This window comes from Camelus dromedarius, chromosome 11 (assembly GCF_036321535.1).
Source record: "Camelus dromedarius isolate mCamDro1 chromosome 11, mCamDro1.pat, whole genome shotgun sequence".
NCBI lineage: Eukaryota > Metazoa > Chordata > Mammalia > Artiodactyla > Camelidae > Camelus > Camelus dromedarius.
This window is the reverse complement of record NC_087446.1, coordinates 21,832,936-21,854,023: the sequence shown is the minus strand read 5'-3', so window position 1 is coordinate 21,854,023 and position 21,088 is coordinate 21,832,936. Positions and strand designations below refer to the sequence as shown.

Here is a 21,088-nt window from a genome sequence, read left to right as displayed (position 1 = left end):
CCTAGAAAGGGCAAACACCTGATGAAGGCATCAGAACTGAGGTGCTACTGGGGTAGAACATACTTAGGCAATGACAAACAGGCAAAATTACAAACTGAAGTACGCACTGAATGGCAGCTGGGAGTGTAAGTCATGAATTCCATTGCTCCCTGCTGCCCATCTCCTAGACTGCAGAAAAAGGGATTAATATTAGTTACTCTGTGTAATTGGGCCCTAGCTCAGTGGGCTATGGTTTAGGTTCAGGGAGACACCCAGTTCTAAAGAGAACCTGGGTAAGACACAGTATATGAACAGTCATGTTAAGGTGCTTTAGATTTCATTCCCCCTACTTTCCTTACAATTGTTTTGACTGATTTTAACTCCAGTATAGCCTATGTGTTAGACAGTATATGTCCTACAACTCAACACATTTCAAATGCTTGACCAACTTCATCCTGTCTGCAAGTTTCAAGAGTCACAGTTCAGGGGATAAGCATTTCTTTAACGCTTCAGTGAGATTCATCATTCCTTGAATTTCTTCTGCCTTTATTTCAAACCTCAATTTTCCAATCTGTTTGAGAAGTGCATTTATTTTATCTGGTGGCAAGTGCAGATTTTTCTCTTTAGTCTTCCTTGTTGGCCTATTTGACGACTGCTAGTTCTACAAAAACGCTGAACAAGCATTCTTCTTGTGCTCAATGTCTGTTATTAAGTTATACAAATATGATAAAAAGGAGCATGGAATCTAGAGTAAGACAGACTGCACTGAATCCTCCCTCCCCAATTTCCCAGACTTTGGCTTTAAGAAATCTACTTATTCGACTTCTTTACCTATAAGTTGAGGATAACGGTACTCATTTCATAAAGTCATCCTTAGTATTCAGTGAGTTAATATAATCAAAAATTTTAGCACACTGTTTGCCACAAAGCAAAGTTAAATAAATATTAGCTTTTCTCATATTATTTTTAAAAATAAACATCTCAGAACAGTTTTAGATTTACAGAAATTTTGAAGATAATAGTTTAGATATTCCCTACAGCCAGTTTCCCTTATAATAGTTATCTGTTATAGTGAATCAATCCTGATATACTAGTATTAGTCAAAGTCTACATTTCATTCAGCTCTCCATAGTTTTTATCCAATGTCCTTTTTCAGCTCCAGGATCCCATCCAGGATACCACATTGCATTTAGTCCTATTGGTTGTGACAGTTTCTCAGACTTGCCCTGTTGTTGATGGTCTTGGCGGTTTTGAGGGGTACTGGTCAGGCATTTAGTAGAATGTTCCTTCACTAGTGTTTCCCAGATGTTTTCCTCATCATTAGACTCGGGCTATGGGTTTTGAGAGGAAGATTACAAAAGCACAGTGCCATGCTCCTCATGAGATAGTGTTTGTCAGGTTTCTTCACTGTAAATTTCCTCTTTTTCCCCCTTTCCACACTACACGCTTTGGAAGAAAGTCACGATGTGCAGCCCACACTTGACTGGGGAGTTATACTCCATCATCTTGAGGGTGCAGTATCTAAACAGAATATTTGGAATTCTTTTTCATGAAAGATTTGTCTCTTCTCCTCTGTTTATTTATTAAAATTGTCTTTTTATAGATCTATATAAGGGGGTCCAGATAAGGAAGGGTGGACCACACTTCGTGGGGAATGCGTTGGATAAATGGATGAAAGACACACAGTTGTTCAGAGATCCTCCTCACATCCTACCTGATCATAAGATAGGTTAGCAATTGATCATATTTTCACCACTAGATGTTGGGACTGAGGCTGTTATACACCCTTTGGCTAGAACTCAAGGTAGGGGGATGTGATGCCAAATTGTGAGTGCAAGGGAAAAATTCTTGAAGGAAATTAAAAGTCCTACTCCAGTGAACACACAAATGATACAAAAATGAAACAGCCCTATTGCCGATATGGAGAAGATTTTAGTGGTCTGTATAGAAGATCAAACCAGCCACAAAATTCCCTTAAGTCAAAGCCTAATCCAAATCAGGGATCTAACTTTCTTCAATTCTACGAAGTTTGAGAGAGGTGAAGAAGCTGCAGAAGAGAAGTCTGAATCTAGCAGAGGTGGGTTCATGAGGTTTAGAGAAAGAAACAATTGCTATAATATAAAAGTGCAAGGTGAACAGCAAGTGCTGACATACAATCTACAGCAAGTTCTCCGGAAGATCTAGTTAAGATCATTAATGAAGGAGGCTCCACTTAAACAACAGACTTTCAACGTACACCAAAATGCCTTATAATGGAAAAAGATGCCATTTAGGACTTTCATAACTAGAGAGGAGAAGTCAATGCCTGGTTTCAAAGCTTCAAAAGATAGGCTAATTTTCTCATCAGTTAGCGGCTAATACAGCTCATGACTTTAGGTTGAAGCCAGCATCATTTACCATTCCCCAAATCCTAGGGCCCTCAAGAATTACACTAAATCTGCTCTGCCTGTGCTCTACAAATGGAACAACAAAGCCTGGATGACAGCATATCTGTTTACAACATGGTTTACTGAGTATTTTAAGCCCACTGTTAAGACCTATGGCTCAGAAAAAAAAAGATTCTTTTTGAAGTATTATTGCTCATTGACAATGCACCTGGTCACTCAAGCGCTCAGGAGATATACAACAAGATTTGTGTTGTTTTCATGCTGCTAACACAACACCCATTCTGCAGCCCATGGGACAAGCAGCAATTTCGACTTTTAGGTCTTATTATTAAAAAAAATATATAAAGCTATAGTTGCCATAGATAGTAATTCTCTGATGGATCTGGGCAAAGTAAACTGAGAACATTCTTTAAAAGATTTACTATTCTAGATGTCATTAAGAATGTTCATGATTCATGGGAAGAGGTCAAAATAACCTTAACAAGAGTTTGGAAGAAGCTGATTCCAGGCCTCACAGATACTTTGAGGGGTTCAAGACTTCAGTAGAGGAAGTAACTGCAGACGTGGTGGAAATAGCAAGAAAACTAGAACAAGAAGCGGAGTCTAAAGATGTGACGCAATTGCTGCGATCTCATGATAAAAGCTTTCACAGATGTGGAGCTGCTTCTTATGGATGAGCAAAGAAAGTGATTTCTTGAGATCTACTCCTGGTGAAGATGCTGTGAAGACTCTTGAAATGAAAACAAAGGATTTAGAATATTACATAAATTCCATTGATGGAGCAGCAGTATGGTTTGACAGGATTGACTCCGATTTTGAAAGTTCTGTGGGTGAAATCTTTACAGGCAGAGTGAGTCACTCCTTTCCCTATGCCTCCATTGTACTTTATATATGTGTCTACTGTTGTAAGTTCATGTTACAATTACTTTTCTTCTTTTTTCATGGGTTATGTCTTAATTATCTTTGTAGCTTCAGAGTTTACTGCTATTGGCACATGGGAGATACTTCAGATTAAATATTTGCTGATAACTAAACGCTTTTAGTCTCAAAGGTCTTGCTTTTGCTGGCCTGTTTTGGAGAAATATCTAAGGGTTTTTTTGGAATTATCCTTTATCAACTTTCACTAAGGTTCTAATTTAGTGATTTTCAACTTTACCCATCCAACAGCACCCCCTTTCCATCAAATCACCAGTTTTATTGTTTTTATTTCATTTATAATAGCTTAAGTAAACTTTTTCATTCATTTGAATAAATGCTGCAGGCCATGAACAAAACATGAAATTTTAAAGACAATTTTGGAGGTTTTCTGAAATTTGGTGAGATACCAAAGTTTGGGACAGAAGGTAAAGGTTGAAAATGACAAATGCTCAAAGACAGTGACTTTCAGCTGGGGGTGATTTTGCCCCCTTCCCTGTCAGGGCATTTTTGACAATGTCTGGAGACTTTTAAAATATGATAAAATGTAATTTTTAAATGTAATTAAATGCAATCATTTTGATTGTTCACTAGGGTGCTACTGCTGACACCTAGTGGGTAGAGGCCAAGGATGCGGCTAACATCCTACAACTCACAGGACGGCCCCCACAACAATTAGCTAAATGCTAGTGCTGAGTTTGAGAAATTCTGCTCTAAGAGGAAATGTCCAATGCTGTCCTTCACAACTGACTACAGGAATTACGGACTAATATTTTAAGCTGTGTCTGAGCCACATATATCTAGCACACACAGTTCTTGTCTCCTTTGGAATGATGACTTGTCTGGGAATGTTCTTGGGTTTTCCACATGTTTAACAGGATTTCTTGTGACTAAGAATGTGTCAGGGCATGTTTGGAGATTTTCTAGGCACTTCACTTGCTCGCATAGTTTTGAATGTGAAGAGATGTACTTTAAGAGATCAGAAATACATCAATGTGTACACCACACTTTCAATTATATATAAAAGTTTGTTAATAAATGATTATGAGTTTAGTCAAAGATCTTTTAAATATTTTGGTATATTTAATATTTTAAATTTAAGTGGTTTTGATACTTTTTAATAATTAGAATCTCGTGAAAATTAATTCCATTTTATAAATAAAACTATTCATAGATCTCTTTTTACTGTGCTTGTGGTCAAAACTTTCATTTTAGCCCTGCTACTTCGTGATATGGGAGAAAAGTAATAGGATTCTGTTATTAGATCAGAAGTATGTCTGTGGTTTTAATAACTTATCCTATTTCCGGCCACTCTGGCCTGACAGACACAACTCTCTAAATTCCTCTCACTTAACATTAAAATAAACAAAAAAACCCAAACCATGTACTCACCTATCTGCTTCCTCTCGCCCCACTACCTCTTAAATGCCTTATTATGTCCTATACCTTCCTCCCTTGCCAGCTTGGGCTTCTTGTTCCTTTTCCTCATCTATTTTATTTGACATATGTTTTTAATGAGTGTAAATAGTATTAAGAGAAAAATCAGTGGGGCACTGTTATTGCCCTTACTAGCTAGTAAAAGTAGCTTAAAAATCATTTAAGACTGATTTTTCATGGTGATACTTATCTATATTAGCCTTTTTTCCTTTTGTTTTTAATTTCACATTTCCATGTAGTGGTGGTTAACATTTGAGGTTCTGATGAAAGCTGAGTCTGTGTTCAAGTTCCAGCTCTACCAGCTGCATGCTCTCTGACCCTGGGAAAATGACTTGCCTTTTTCTGAGCCCCTCTTTCTAGATCATTACACTAGGAATAACGATAGTATTTACCACAGGTGTTTTTGTGAAGAGTAAATGAGATAATGTTATGATGTTCTTAGCATAAGAACTATATCACATAGTAAGTGCTTAGTAAATATTAGCTATTATTAATATTTGAATCAGTAATATAATAAGCATATTAAGAAACATTTATTATGATTATTATTAGAAACAAACCTGGAAAAAGAAAGCCAGCAGGAAAAATAAGTAACATTCTTTCTGGATTTTTACTATTTGGTTTTTGGCAAAGGATAATATATTATTAGTTTTTGGCAAAGGATAAACACATCATTAGTTTAAGTAAAAACTTAGCTTTCTAATTGTAAAAATTATGCTTAGGTTTGTGATCTTGATATTAAATGTAAGACACAGAATTGAGACACAAAATAAATATATGTACTCATTAAGACTAATTGGAAGGAAAACAAATCTGATTAAAAATATTTTTAAAAGACAAATAAAATAACTAGGATAACAGTGTCTATTTGTATTTATTTATGCAAGACTAGAAGGATCTTCGTTTTGGTGACTAAATAAAAATATTTACAGGAGTCATATCAATTGCATTATTATAAGTAGTACATATACAAATATCAGAATAATAAAAACTAGCGTATTTAGTTAGCACTTACTGTGTACATTGTTTTTAGAATTTTATGTATATTACCTCACTTAATCGTTCTTAAATCATATGAATTAGGAATGCTTTTTAATAGCCATTTTATAGGGGAAGAAACTGATTAGTACCAGTCTAATTGCTTTAAGTAATAAAACAACTGGGGACTAAATGGGTAATTGGTACAATATAACTTAAGCATATCTGTGTAACTTTTCTCTTTCAAGAAATATATTTCATTCCTTTAACCACCTATTTTATTCTTTATTTCAATTTATAATCAATTCAAAATACCAAAGTGATCTAGGTTCAACTTAATATTTTAGCTAACAACTCATCTGAATCATGTCGAGAGTTGCTTTTCTTCTCAGTGTTAGAATATTTATTACCACTAGTCCATCAGTTTACCTTTTTGTCTTCAACAACATGTTCTCAATTATTAGCTTGGGCCTCCTATTATGTTATCACTTCCCAGGATTTTCCCATTCAAAGGCTTTTTGAATTGAAGATTTTTCATTTTAATTAGTTATACAATCTTTAAATAAATGCAGTTTAAAACCTTATCTCCTGTTCTACTTAAAATTCGCATTTGTTCTGTTATCTTGTTTTTTCAAGTCTATTGTGACTTAAGAATTGGCACAATTTTTACCTGAAAAACCTAAAATAGGAATCACTCTGGAGGTAAATGACAGCAAACCATCCATACTGACAGGAAAGGTGAATTGGAATAAAGGTGACTGAAGTTCAGTTTCACAAATAAGAGAAAAGTGCAAGGCAAATAATTTTTGTATTATCTCAATTCAAAATCCCACAGAAGTCTTCTTGTTTCTTATAAAGCAATGGGTAATCATATACCAACCTTGGACTCATCTAATCCAAGCTTCTTTAGAGACTTTTTGACATAATCCAGAAAGGAAGAGGATTTGGCGTAAATTTTACCAACATGCCGATCACTGAAAAACAAAATTGAATCACTTTTTAGTTTTTCCAATTTAAATTATAGATCATTTAAAATTCAATCATAAAATGTTTTTAAATACCTTCTATGTACATGACACAAGCTCCACATGTGAGAAAAATGTAGTAATATTTTTGTGAACAGTTTTAACTTATATATTATAAAAATATTCAAGATCTGCTTTTGAGAATTCCTTTAACATACAACAGTGGAAGACAATACTATGAGAGAGAAGTTGTAAACTTATAATATTAAAAAAGCTGCATTTTTAAAGGGAACTCTAGGTCTTTCAAAAGTTTCCACTGTGCTACAAAACACATTTTAATTTTACTGAAAGAAAGAGGAAATGTAAAGAGACAGCAGCTGAGTATAAAACACTAGATAATGTCAAGATATGCCAAAGGGATGAGTAAGAAGAAAAACACTTCAAAAAGGCAGATGAGTGTTCAGAGTAGGAAAAAGAAACTTAAGAGAAATGCAGCTTAATGGAAGACAATGAGGAAGAGAGTTTGGGAAAAAAACAATGATCAACATGGTCAAATGTGGCTGAAAGGTCAATGAGGCTCTGGAATGAAGTAAGTTTTATCATAAATAATATCTACTGAGTAATACAGGCAGACAAGAATGTGGAGGGTTGGAGAGATCTGAAAAGAAAGGTTCAGAGAAGACTGTATGTAGATGATTTTAAATGGTCATTAAGAGAACAACAAACATATTAATGAAAAGATTCCAGGTCTTAAAGGAATACTTGAGGGGATATGAATTTGCACAATTTTGTGACTTTTTTCCAGCAAGGTTACCATCTTGGGGTGACCTCAGAAAAGGAAGATAGTTTTTGGGAAACTATGAGAAATTCACTTTAAGACATTGTGAAGATTAATATATAAATATATATAAATATATTAGTATCTAAAGAGAATGCAGACTGGGATACAAATTTGGGAGTTATCTACATAGAAATGACAACTGAAACCACCTCTATATACAGAGATATTTGTATGTCATAATTTCTTTCATTAAAAAATGGATTATTTTTTCTTACAAAGAAATTATACCTTATCTGAAAATAGCTCCTATCTCTGTTAAGTGTGGATTCGTTTTTGAGAATTTGAAAATTGCCCTATTTTAATTTGAAGAGTAATCCTATTACAACCAAATGGCTATCAGAATCCTAAAATTACAATCAGTAAGAAGACATTCATGAAACTTGAAGGGATTTTCAATGGATGATTGAGTACAGGAGCTGCTGAACCAATATTATGAAAAATTCTGCCACCCCTTGCCTCTCTGTATAAGAAGTCACTATCTGGGTAAAACAGAAACAAAACAAAACATATGCAGGGCTACTATTCCACCAGTAGAGACATGAATGGCCACAATGGCTGTTTAGGATTGATGCCTGATCTAATTAGCTAAGTGGTTATGAAATATTTTAAATATAACTCCTGCTCATATTAAAATATTATATTCACTGAGTTACTTATATATATATATTTCAGTACTTCTCAAATTCTAAAGTACATTTTATATATATCACTTTATCATCACAATAACCTTTCAGGACAAAAGGGAATCATTAGAGCCTTCACTTTAATAACGATTAACCTAAGGTACAGTTGCTGCATATTTCTTTGTTATTTCCTGATGATGCTCAAATTCAAAGCTGCTTCTACCAGTAACAGTGACCCTGAACAAAGTCACCTGAAAACTAAAAGACTTTTCACTTACAATGCAGGATTGTTATTCTTATTGAAATAAAATTCTTATACCATTTGGTGATGCCATAGCAGTCTTTAATGATATCCTGCAGGACAGCACGATAGAAAAGGGACTCAGTAGGCAGCTGAAAAAAAACGTAGAGATACGTGAGCACAAGAAGCAAACAAAAACAGAAATCAGATCAATCCCTGAGAGTCAAGACCATAAGTGAATGTTACAATGCTGACTTTGTTGCTAAACACAGGAGATAATTTTATAATTTTTCTAAATTAAAATGTACTAAGGCTAATTCTCATTGAGAAAGTAATTCTGCAAGAAAATAGAAGAAACTAGAAAAAAAGTAGTAGTGAATGAGGAAGAAAAGGCATAATTAAAGAAAAATTAGCTAATGTCCCAAATGCAGATAAAACATAAAAACATAGAAATAAATTTTCACAACTAGCCAAGTCGGCTCTATACAAGAGAACAGATAGGTAGGATATGTGCAAACAAGAAGAGAATGTGGGTCTGCCCTAATGGTGATGGATTAGAGACAGTATTACCTGGGATTCACACCAGAGAGAAAAGGTACTACCCCAAGTAAGGACATACTGAAAAGATGTCTGAGGCCTAACACAGCATTGCCTACTACAGAGTTGAAAAGAAGGGCTTTGGAGAGGACGTGAGCTCAGAGACTGAAGTCTAGGCAAGGCTCCACTTCCTGGGAAAAAAAGAGGTGGGAAATGTCCATGAAGGTGCAGAAGTTTTTGAAAGGAAAGAAGGAATGGCTGAAGAGAAGGACTCTAATGAAGCATAATAGTTTCAAAGAAGTAGAAGGTAAAAAAAGGACTATACAGAAAAGAGAGCTTCATTGTAGCAAATACAACTCCTTGACTTGAAATAAAATCTCTGACCTAAATTTTCGTTTCGTGAAGATGTCTCCAAAACATTTCATTCAGAATTTCCCCTCTCGGGATATATTTTTCATTTGACATTTTTTTATCTTAAGTAATTCTTTTCCATAATATCCCAAATCTCTATTTTACCATCTGTCCCCCACGTCCCCCGAAATCCTATCAGTTCTCTCACAAAAATGCTGAAATCTCTTTTCATATATTAACACTTACTTCTATATTGTTCTATTGAAATTCAAGGTATTTTGGGAAATATATTATTACATGAAGTGCAATATTAATATTATAAATGGCTTACAAAGTTCTTAACTTATTATTTGATTAGTTATAATAGATATGAACTTTAATTTTATGGGAAATGCATGTGAAACTCCTAAAAATAGTCGAGTTGTTATTTGAACTGAGGAAGCCTGGCTCTGATGTCCCAGTAGCAAACCATGATGTTATTTTGCCTCTCTGACACTTTGGCAGGGAAGGGGTGTCGTTAATCTTTTTATTACATACTTTCATTTAGGAAAGAAGAGAAAAAAATTCTAAAAATAAAGCTCTCCTTTTCCATGTCTTTGAGAAAAAATACATAAAATAAGTTTAGAAATAAATGTGTATTTATATTGTACTAATTGTAGAGAGACCACAAAAAAAAAAAGACCAAGAAATGTGTTTTAAGCAAGAGAACATACAAAAATGGAATGCAGAGAGGAATACAAACACAACAGAATAAAGCATCATTCCCAAGTTACCCTGAGTAAATAAGAGCTTTACAGCTGTTTCCTAAGACAAAGGAAAGAGAGCTATGAAGTGCTGTCGAATGCACACTCCTGGAATAATCAGGACTATCCATCCTGGTAAATACAGATGGAGATAAGTGGGAAAGAAGTCAGCATCTCTCAAGCAGCCTGTGCCTGACTACTCCAGGAATAAACGAGACGTAACTCCAAGAGTTTACTTTCTTTCCTTCACAAGTGATAGATCAATTTAACATTTTAATGCATTTTAAATGGGAGGGAGTAGAAAGAGTACAGCCTTAAAGTATATCTATTAGACATGCATTTTACAGGTCTAGTGAAGACAGCACTAAGCTGGAAGTCAGAACTCTGCAACAAATTAACTGAGCTAGAACTCACTGTTAAACTGCTGTGTATCATATTCTTATGTAAGTTTAGGGAATATCCAACTCATAAGATAGGCATAACCATAAGCTAACACTTGGGAAATTGAAAAACAGATCACAAATGCATTGGGGCATTATTATGATAACAGCTCTTTCCTCTTCCAGACCCCTAAGGAACCATTAAGTTGATCTGCACTATGGTAGCCTTTAAAAGCTTGGGCTACAGAGTCAGAGATTCAAATCCCAGCGTTCACTACTTAATTTCCTCATGTGTATCATGGGATATACTTCCTATCTCATAGGCTATGTTTGTGGTACTTTAACTGATGAAGAAAACTTTGAACAGTACTTTGGTAAGCACTGTGGTAAATTAGATATTATTTTCATGATCATAATTATTAACCACATATAACAGCAATAACAGTTGACATTTATTGAGCACTTACTATGTGACAGATACTGTTTTAAGCATTTTACATCTTTCAGTCACTGAATCCTTGCAAAACTCTATGAGGAAAGTATTATTGTTACTTTTATTACTATTGCCATTATTTGTATTTTATAGATAAAGAAAGTAAGCTATGGAGAAATCATGACATGCGTCCAAGGTCACTAAACCAGTAACTAATGAAGACAGGATACAATCCAGCAGTTTGAGACTAAAGCCTATACACTTAAACAATATGCTCCAAAGCCTTTAAAAAATCAATTTTTATTAATTTTTAGATCGGAACAATGGATACTTAAATATACACACACACACAAAGTTCTAAACATGATGTCTGGCCCGAGTAAGCACTCTGTAAATGATACTTGTTGCTACTATTTTTAAAAATTCAAACTGACATACTAATGCTCTCTGAAAAGAAGCAAAAGAGAGATTTCTAAAATTTAGGTCCAACAAGAAAACTCTAATAAAAAATTTTTTTAAATCTCTCAAAAAACTTCATTAAACCTCTATTTAAAAAACTCTAAAATTCCTAATATGTTTCATGAATCATAAAGTAGAGGACACGGCAATTACATGAATACCTGGGGGATATATTTAACATGTTTATATGTGGAAACCCATTTGGCTGTTGCAACTAATGACTAATGAAGTCAATAAAGAAAAAAATTAAAAAACAACCAACTGAAATGTGTGTTCTGGACTATAGTTAAAAAATAAATTGAAGGCTATACCTTGTTTATCTTTTTTTGAACTAAGCCCATAAAAGCCTACAGTCAGTGACCGCATTCTTTAGAAATATTTATAGACTATTTAATGTAATATGAAGAAATGAGACAGCAGTACAAGAGTATACTGTGGAAGTTTTTCTAAAAGTTCAATATACTTTTCCTGAAAGCTCACTTCCCTTTTAAAAGTAAACTTACAGAAAATGTATAAATTTGAATATGAAGAAGTGACAAGAAGAGGTGATATTTATTAAAATACATCAGGTTTTAAGTTCATCAGCAGGTCAAGTATGAAGAGTACTTTGGGAAAAACTATCACATTCATCAACTGGATTAGAGTAAACACTCTTACTTACCCCTTGGCCAACTGCAACGCGTTCCAATGCCTTTAAGGAGGAAAAAAATAAGACAAAGACTGCTGATATATTTAGTCTTATCTTATAAGACTTATAAACACACTATATAAGGGCTTATAAAAGTGACATTTAAAAAGATAAATTAAGTGACAACATATAAGTTTATATACTTAAAAGTGTTAATATCATTAAGGAATGTTAACTGGTCCACTTGTATAATTTAGGACTGATGTATGGGTATATGTCATATACACACCCCAACTCTACACACTCCTTGAGTTTTAGAAGGAATTAGAAAATAAGAAAGAAACAAAATGATACATTCTTGGCTCACTTTTATTGTAGCTAAAATAATCAAATAAATCCAAAGTTATTACTGTGTATATATACACATATAAATGTATTTATATACTATTTTTAACCTATTTTCTTCCAATTTTTAATAAATATAATTTCATCTTTTATTAAACAAGATTACATTGAACACATTATAGTTGAAAGTTTAGAAAAGTACTTATATTTTTGGTCTGTATGGTCTGCATTTTTGTTTCGTGGATATAGTATGCCTTTATTTCTAAGGATTTTATTTATTTTATTTTATTTTATCTTATCTTATTTTATTTTATTTTATTTTGGAGAGTACCCATTTCCTCCAAGTTGCTTCTTTTCTATTTGTTTATCTGATCTCTATTCTTCCATGTTAGACTTCCTTAGACAACTAGTGGTTCTTGGCTGTCTGCTGACAATTAAAATGTGGGTATCATAAATGCAACTGGAAACATTGTGCTTATGAGTGAAGACTATTAATTAATTGTGGGCCTCACCACAAAAGTCCTGTTTCATTGTGAAATCCCTCACGCCAATATCTTTAGTCTTTTCTCTTAGGTTAGTCAGATTCCCTACAAAAGACTATTTCTATTTCTTGCCTAGGGTTTATAAACTGCCAGCAATCTAAGAACAAAGTCATTCCAAGAATGACCTGCCATTCTAACAAGATCCTAAACGAGTATCATTTACAAATAAATAAAAGAACAAGGCAAATTCCCAGAAAAGCATTTAAGAGGACTTACAAAAGGGAATCATTGTTTGTGCATAAGTAGATTTTTAAGTTAATTCTCAGATACATGACCGAGAATACTGGCACACTATTTTTTATATTGCTGTGTTACTGGCATAGAAATGATGGACCCATAATTAATCTTGGTGTTGGACATTAAAGACACCATTTTAAAAACTATATTTTAAATTAATGATGACAAAAGTCCATTCACCTCCTTTCACTTGAACCTGCTCCTTTTTAAACCAACGGAAAAGACCATGGGCTAAACTGTTCTAGATCTAAGGAGACTAACTTAATCAGGCACTTTAAATAAAGGTGCACTAAATAGCTAATTCATATCCCAGGTAGCTTAATAATATTTTTCCTATTTTATAAAAAAACAGGAAACCAAATGATCTGCTACAAACACACACAAACATACCATAGAGCTGTGGATAAAGCACTGAAGTAATTCTTTGTTTAAGATGTGGTTGTTGGTACATTTTATATGATAATTAAAGTAATTATATGTAAGAAGTTAAGTAGTATAATGTAGAATTATAGTATGACTATAAATTGTTACCACAGTGCATATAGAGTGAATGATGTTGGAAGGGCAAGTCATTTTTGCCTCATACTTTGCACAAAAGCATTAATGGTGCTCTAAAAAATTTGGCATTTAATACAGCCAAAAAATAAATAAATAAATTCTGCAACATCTGGATAAAACTCTCAGTCTAGAAGAAAAATAGTAATAATCGTACCAAACATGCTGACATTCTGGCATTACGACCACAGAACCATCTCTCTTCCTTTAAATAGTGGCACATTGGAAATCCCCACTTTTCTTGGGTATATTCTGCAGATGGGGAAAAAACATGGATTATTTAAATAAAATTCTTCCTTTTTTAGATAAAGTAAATAATATATTGAGAAAGCAAATCAGTCACTGAGAAAGTCAAACAGTAGTTAAACATGGAAGTGGTAATGTTTAATAGTTCATTCTCATATGCTAATTGAAAGCATATTAATATTATGAAAATGGCATTTTCTCAAAAACAGCTGCTTTGTATTTAAGCTCCAGGTGTGACAGCAACCAACTTGCCAAAATTATTTCTCAAAGACTTAGCAAAAAGCAATTTAAAATGGAAATACTTTTCATATTCAGTGTAACTACAGCAGGTAAGTAATGAGATAACTGGTCATTTACTGCTGACCTGATTTTCTAATAAAATGATTTATTAAATGTGACATTTGGCAGTTTATAATAGAACAATATTAATTTCATTCCTAACAACGTTGAAGCATCAATTTTTTTCCCACGATGTTCACTTTTCAGAAAAAGAACAGCTGTGTGGGCTTTTCTTTCTTCATTATATTAACAGGCTGTAATATTTTCAACTGTGATTCAATTTGGCTCAGATGCATTTATGGCTCAAGTATCAATAACAAACAAAAGCAACATTCATTGCTTAATCATGCATACCTGCTGCTCAACTCACTTATAGATTTACACATGTAATTTGCCGATTTTTAACCCCTTAAGTACAACTATTAATTTACACAGGGTTTTTGAAAAGGGAAAAAAAATTCTAATTTTCTATTATAAAATTATGATTTAATTTTATTAATTAATTTTAATATACAATTAAAATTTAATATAGAATTACTAAAATTAGAAAATACTGTTCTAATTTTAAATTAAAGCCTGGAAAATAAGAGCTTAAGTTTAATCAAAAATCTGACAATTAAATATAAATATAAATTTTCTATTTGGTTAAAAAGTAAAGCAGAACTCAAAAACAAGAAAATGCTTTAAAAGAAAATATTGTTGAGGTAGATTCCACTAAATAAACTTCTGTGCTATGAAAGATCAGATGACTTGATTAAAATAGAGAAAATTTAAATTTTGTGCAGATATAAGCCTGTGATAGTGATTTCTTTCAGGTATTAAATTAAGATTTATAACATCTTACTGATAATCAGATGGAAGATATGGACCTTGTCCCAGGTATATAAATAATAATAATGCTAGTATTTATACAGCACTTAATATTTTAGGCACTATTATAAATGCCTTAAATATATTAACTAGCTTTAAATGTTAACAGCTTTAAATTCATTAACTAGTCCCCACAGCAATAGTATACCTATTGTATACTATTATTCTCATGTTTCAGATAGAGAAACTGAGCACAGGGAAGTTAAGAAAACTGCCTAAGTTGCAAATCCCTCACATGGCTGAGCTGGAATTTAAGCCCAGGCAGTCTGACTCCAGAGGCCATGTTCTTAACCACCAGGCTACATAAACAACTTCACCTAAAACTGCACGGGAATCAGGGAGCCTGCAGTCCTGGTAAACTGCTATTGCCTCCGACTGTTCTTATCTAAAGTATGTTAGCTTTTGGACTTTTATAACTGCTTCCTAACTAGTCTCTCTGTCTCTGATCAAGCTCCATGCCAACCTATCTTCTATTATGCCAAAAATACTCCTTTTCAGAAATGTAAGTGAAATGTATGCAACTCTTTTGCATTAAACACTCAAAAATATTTTTCATGGAACAAAGTATACTTTGTCTTCCACTAAATAATACTCAGGTCTCAGTACAGCACTCATGGCTGTCATAATCCAGTCCTAATTTGTTTCTTTAGTCATGCTTTCTTATTTTTAAGAAAAGTTTATTATTTTTTTTATTGTTCATTTTTCATATTTTCACCCTCATGCCCAACTTAGTCTCTGCCATATATCCATGTGGACTTGCCTTACTCAGAACAAACACAGTTTCTGCCTCTTTGCCTCTTGTCCACAAAGTTTTCAAAGTGTCCTTCCCTAACTCATTTATCTTTTTGAATGAGGATCAAATGTCATCTTTTTCAGAAAGCTTTCCTTTATCCCTCAGTTATGAAAAATTAGTCTCTCTTTTAGTCTTAATAGCATTTGGTTTATACATCCATCACTCATTGCTTCTTTCATTCTTTTTTTCAATAATTCATATTCATGGTTGGTTAAGATCTATAGGTCATGAATATATCATTCTCAGACATGCATGAAAGTTCTGTGTAACTGCTTCTGAATTCCTCACTAGATCATGAGCTCCCTAAGGGGACAGAGAGTACCTCACTTATCTTACATCCTCAGTGCCTACTATAGAACTATGTCGAATTGAATCAACATGTCCTCATTCTATTTTGAAAATATATGCTTTAAAAATTTATTTAGCCATAAATGAAACCTGATATATAATTTTATCTAGGAAAAATAAACAGGTATTATGCCATAGAGACACAAATTTTTATCACCTGAGTTAATAATCTCAACTTATATTACACCTTCATATATAGAGGGTTTTAGAATATTTTATTTAAAACCACAATGACCGTTATTGAAAGACAGCAAAAAAGATAGGAAAATATATACATAAAGTAAGTGATTTTTGAAAAGTTTTATTTTTATCTCCACATTCCTCCCCTGTTCAGTTTTTCTCCTGCTTATAACCTGATGTTATATATCTATTTATTTACTTTTTTATTACTTGATGCCTTCTTATCAGAATGTAAGTCTAGTGAGGACAGGGGCTTTGTTTTGGTCAATCATGTATCCCTGTGCCCTAGAATAGTGACTAGCATGTGTCAGGTACCCAATTAATACTTCTTATATGAAGGGGAAAAAAAATCCCAAAATTACTAGGAATAAATCAAACTAAAACTGGGCAAGATTAACATAAATACCTCAAACAACAACCAAATAAATAAAGAGATAATTTATGTTACAAAGAGGAAAAACATATCATAAAGACATAATTTCTTGCCATAATGATGTTTAAGTTTAATGTATGTCAATTAAAATCCCAACAGGTTTTTTTAACGGATTTTAAAAATCTGATTCTAAAACCCATCTGACACACAAATCATCAAAATCAGCTTTTACTGAATTTGGTCAACAATGTTTATTATGATCCAAACATTATTAAGAAAATGAGATAATTTAAAAATCATTCTTCTTAAGTATAAAACATTTTGCAATTTTCATATGAATTTGCATTGTAACGTACACTTTAATCCCAAAAGAAAGAGTCAAACTTTTCTACCTAAATTTATTAAATGGTTGATGTGATCAGCATTTCAATTCTCCTCTTCCAGATCTCTTGATAAATAAAATATTCCATCTTCAAATTTTAAAATGGTTCTAAATTGTTAATATTAAATAAGCACTTTAATATTAATTATCTCCTTTCCTGAAAGATGGCCTGTGCCTTCCACAGTAGACACATGATAAAGAGCTCTAGCAAAATATGAAACAGAAGCCTTATTGCTTGACTTTCCCATCTGGCACTGTTCACCGTGTAGTACTGTTCACACTAAACGTCCTGGCTTCCATTCCATCAGCAGAAATACTTGCTCAACCATAAAGAGCAACATTTTCCTAGCATCAACAAGATAACTCCTTAAAAGATAACATTCTTTTTTGATCTTGTAAGGGGCCAGATTACCCGTAGATCTGGATTGTGTAAACTGCCCATAATATGTCATTTAATGTACAGCCCCATCTCAAAAAAGTTATATTACTGTGCTTTGACTTCCAATGGGAGGAAGAGTTGTTGGAGCTCTCTGAGATGCTCTTCCTGGGTTATAATTAATCTGGCTTGAATAAAATTTTCCATTTCTTTCTTGGATAGACTGATTGATTTTTCATTGACACTCTTCAGCAGTAATAATGAATATAAATAAACTAAAGAATATAATAAACTGAAGAATTCAAAACAGTACAACGAGAAGAGGAATAACTAGATAATTTAAAAGTAGGCCAATTCTAAAAATTGATCTACTCTCTTAAAATGATTGGAATAAATATGGGTATAAAAATTTGGTAATTTAAAAATATAAAATTTATGTGTAGTTCTCAATAAAGATTCAAGTTGTAAAGCAGGTACAGAGAGATCCTAGAATTCAAGACTTTTAAAGAAAATCACAGCAGGATAATCACATATTCACATAAATTAACTGATTCTATAATATGAGGGAACATACTGGTGGTCCTCTCTGCCTTCACCAGAAAGTTCACATAAATTAACTGATTCTATAATATGAGGGAACATACTGGTCCTCTCTGCCTTCACCAGAAAGTATCCTCAATTAAAGTCACTGAGATATATATCCCATGCATGGTCTTTTGCTTCAGAGAATACTCTAAAGGAGCATAGCTGGTTAGCCAAAGGTAAAAGAGTAACTTATTATTTCTCATTTGTTTCTCTCTAGACAACACCAGGCATAGCCCTATTTATATCATTTTTTTTCTGCTTCTCATCTCTACTTGTGGCTCCATTATGTAACCAATGTACTAATATTTCACTTACCCTTTGGTTAAAAGTGCAGCTGGAAGTATAATCTCAAGGGAATATATAAACTACAGTATATATACAAAAGAAAATAAACACCCATTTACAAATGCATATATTGCTTTAATAGAATCGTACCTACATTCAAACACTGTTTCTGAATGAATCAGTCTGGATACTACTGTCTTGGTATTTTTATGCATGACTATAAGAATGGCAAGTTCAGGTACTGAGAGAAAAACACTGCGTTGGTCTGGCAAACACTGTGACAGCAGCTCCCCAATGGTGCTCCTCACTGTGCATGGCAAATTTCCTCTGCTGCTCTCGATCCACCCTTTATAGTCAAGACTGGAGTCTTGATAAAAGAGTTTACAACTGAGACACATGGAATATCTGAAACATTAAGTCAATGAGACAATCTTTACACTACTATTATAAAGCATGTTGCAACTTCATTCCTATGAAAATTTTGCTCCTTTTGCCAGACTGATGGTGAAGATAACTTAGATAATTTGCTTATAATGTATTTACCATGGGGAAAAAGAAATGTGAGAATACAATATTTATAGCAACATAATTTTCAAGATAATTTGCTGTACAGTATACAAATCCAAATTTGTATACAAAACTAGTAAAATGTAAACTAGTTTTTTTTTAAAGCCTGTTTGATTGTAAACTTTCCAATAAAATTTTCTATCAGCTTTGATTTCATATAACTTTATATTTGGAGCATATACTATTTCTCTTTACTACTTCTTTTAAGTGGATATATTAATTTTTTATTTTAGGTTTAATTACATTCGTGACTTCCTTATTTAACATGAACACAGGGAGAACATGTTTTACGCTGAGTATAATCTACATGAGCTTCTAAAACCACTTTCTATTAGTCATGAAAACCATTAAAGAAAGGGGAAATGTATTAAAACTCCATGTCTAACTACTTCTAGGCAGCAAGCAGATGCCCTATGGCAAAAGTAAAACTCAGTGCCAATACTCTAGAAAATGCACAACTGACTGAAGACCAGACACAGCTGTCTGTGTGAGGTAACTGCACAGACTGCCAAGTACATCTAGAAATCTCTGCATTCACTCCATATTAATTGGCAAGAATTTTCCTGAGACATAAGCCCAAATGAACAGTGAGAAATAATGTGATATTGTAACAAAAGCTTCTAAACAGCTGAATCTACAAGGTTGACAGTAGAGTCTACTTGTCTGCTCTAGGATTACAAGAACAGTATCTATATCAAGCTGAGGTAGCTCCAGATAATTACTGATTGAATTTCTGAACAAGCTAATAAAGTTACTATTGATAGTTAAGAAAACAAAAATTTAAATATGCATTTAACTAGGAATTATTGTTAGATAATTTTACTTAACATAAAACTGTGAAAAGCAACACTTATGGCCATTATTACACTGACATATATTTAAAAGTATAATCTTCAAAAATACCATTTTATCAGTCAAATGCAGAATCATAGCAGGAAAGCAGAGTATTTGTTTATGCAAACCCAATATTATTAAGAAAAAAAGGTAAATTAAACCTAAATGTTGTGATAAAAAAGGTGAGGCTCAGTTTAAATAAAAGGCATGTTTTGGAAAGTTACATTCAAGTCATAGAAGTATATTATTGGAGTCATAAGAGACCTCCAAGATCATTTAATTGAACACTTCTCTTTTTACTAATTGGCAAATGATCCACAAAGGCTAACTGATTTATCTGAGTCCACAGCACTGCAGGGATAGAAGTAAAACTTCAGTCAGTCAAAGCATCTCCTCCTTTACAGGGTACTTGTGGACTTCCTTGGGCATTTATATCTCACTGTCTGTGTATCCAATATAACATACATAACTCTAATATAGAACGTATCACACTGTATTCCAACTGTCTTTTGTTATCTGTCTTCCCGTTGGGTTGTAAATTTCTTTATATTGTCTTCCTAGAAATCCCTGGTCTCTTGCAAAGTGGACAGTTGGTGGGTACACAGTTCCTTGAGTGTCTCCTATATCTCAGCACATTCAATGCTGAGTAAGTGTTCATTGATATTCTCAAAGCTCAAAATTGTTGTTACTAAATCAGCTGCTCCTTAAGACAAAATGTAATCCCTTCCACATGAGCTGGGACACTCAGAGACACCTCACCCTGACCACATTCCAGAGAAGGGAAGCAGCACCAGGTCACTTTATTTGATTGTGAACAAGTTAGAGGACAAAACTGAAGAGAGGGAGGCAGGGATTAGGAAACTGTCTTAAACCAGTGTTAGCAAGGACAGACTTACCAGTTCCCAAACTGTCTCTGTCAAATCAATGTCCCCTACTCAGTTCCTAAACTCAAAGTAACCAAGCTTTTTTCATATTTAAGGAGCACTATTCTTAAAAACAGATGAGGGCTAGAACTAGTGTTCAGTTCTGCATTTGGCCTCTACTCTATACTCAGGAAGAACTAGTATTTGTGTACTCCCCTGAGGGGCAGCTTCCCCTGCTCATCCATTTTGTTCCCACATACTCTGCCTGTGCTTGTGTCTTAGGTTCTGGTTTAGATTCTAGTCCTCTAATAAAATCAGTACCCATTCCAGAACACTAACACATTGGGTTGTAGCCTTGATGGTTTAAAATTTAAACAGAATCTCCCCAGGAGGCCAAATCCTATTCCTCTATGCCAGCCTCTGAGTTTTAACAGTGTGACTCTAGAGCCAGAATGACTAGGCTAAATAATTCCTCCACTTATTAACTGTGTGATCTTAGGCAAGTTACTTAACCTCTGGGATTCAGTTTTC

General features: G+C 33.5%; 1 protein-coding gene across 3 annotated transcripts in view; it reads right to left on the bottom strand.

Annotated features, from left to right (window-relative positions):
* The window catches only part of METTL25 (methyltransferase like 25), a 197,956-nt gene that overhangs the window by 144,016 nt on the left and 32,852 nt on the right, over positions 1–21,088 (bottom strand). For all 3 annotated transcript variants that reach the window (XM_031463060.2, XM_031463059.2, XM_031463058.2), the window contains exons 6-9: positions 13,734–13,828; positions 11,931–11,960; positions 8,445–8,518; positions 6,577–6,670 (exon numbers count right to left, since the gene is read on the bottom strand). In XM_031463060.2, coding sequence (XP_031318920.2) covers positions 6,577–6,670; positions 8,445–8,518; positions 11,931–11,960; positions 13,734–13,828 — 293 coding nt within the window. The remainder of the gene's footprint in view (positions 1–6,576; positions 6,671–8,444; positions 8,519–11,930; positions 11,961–13,733; positions 13,829–21,088) is intronic.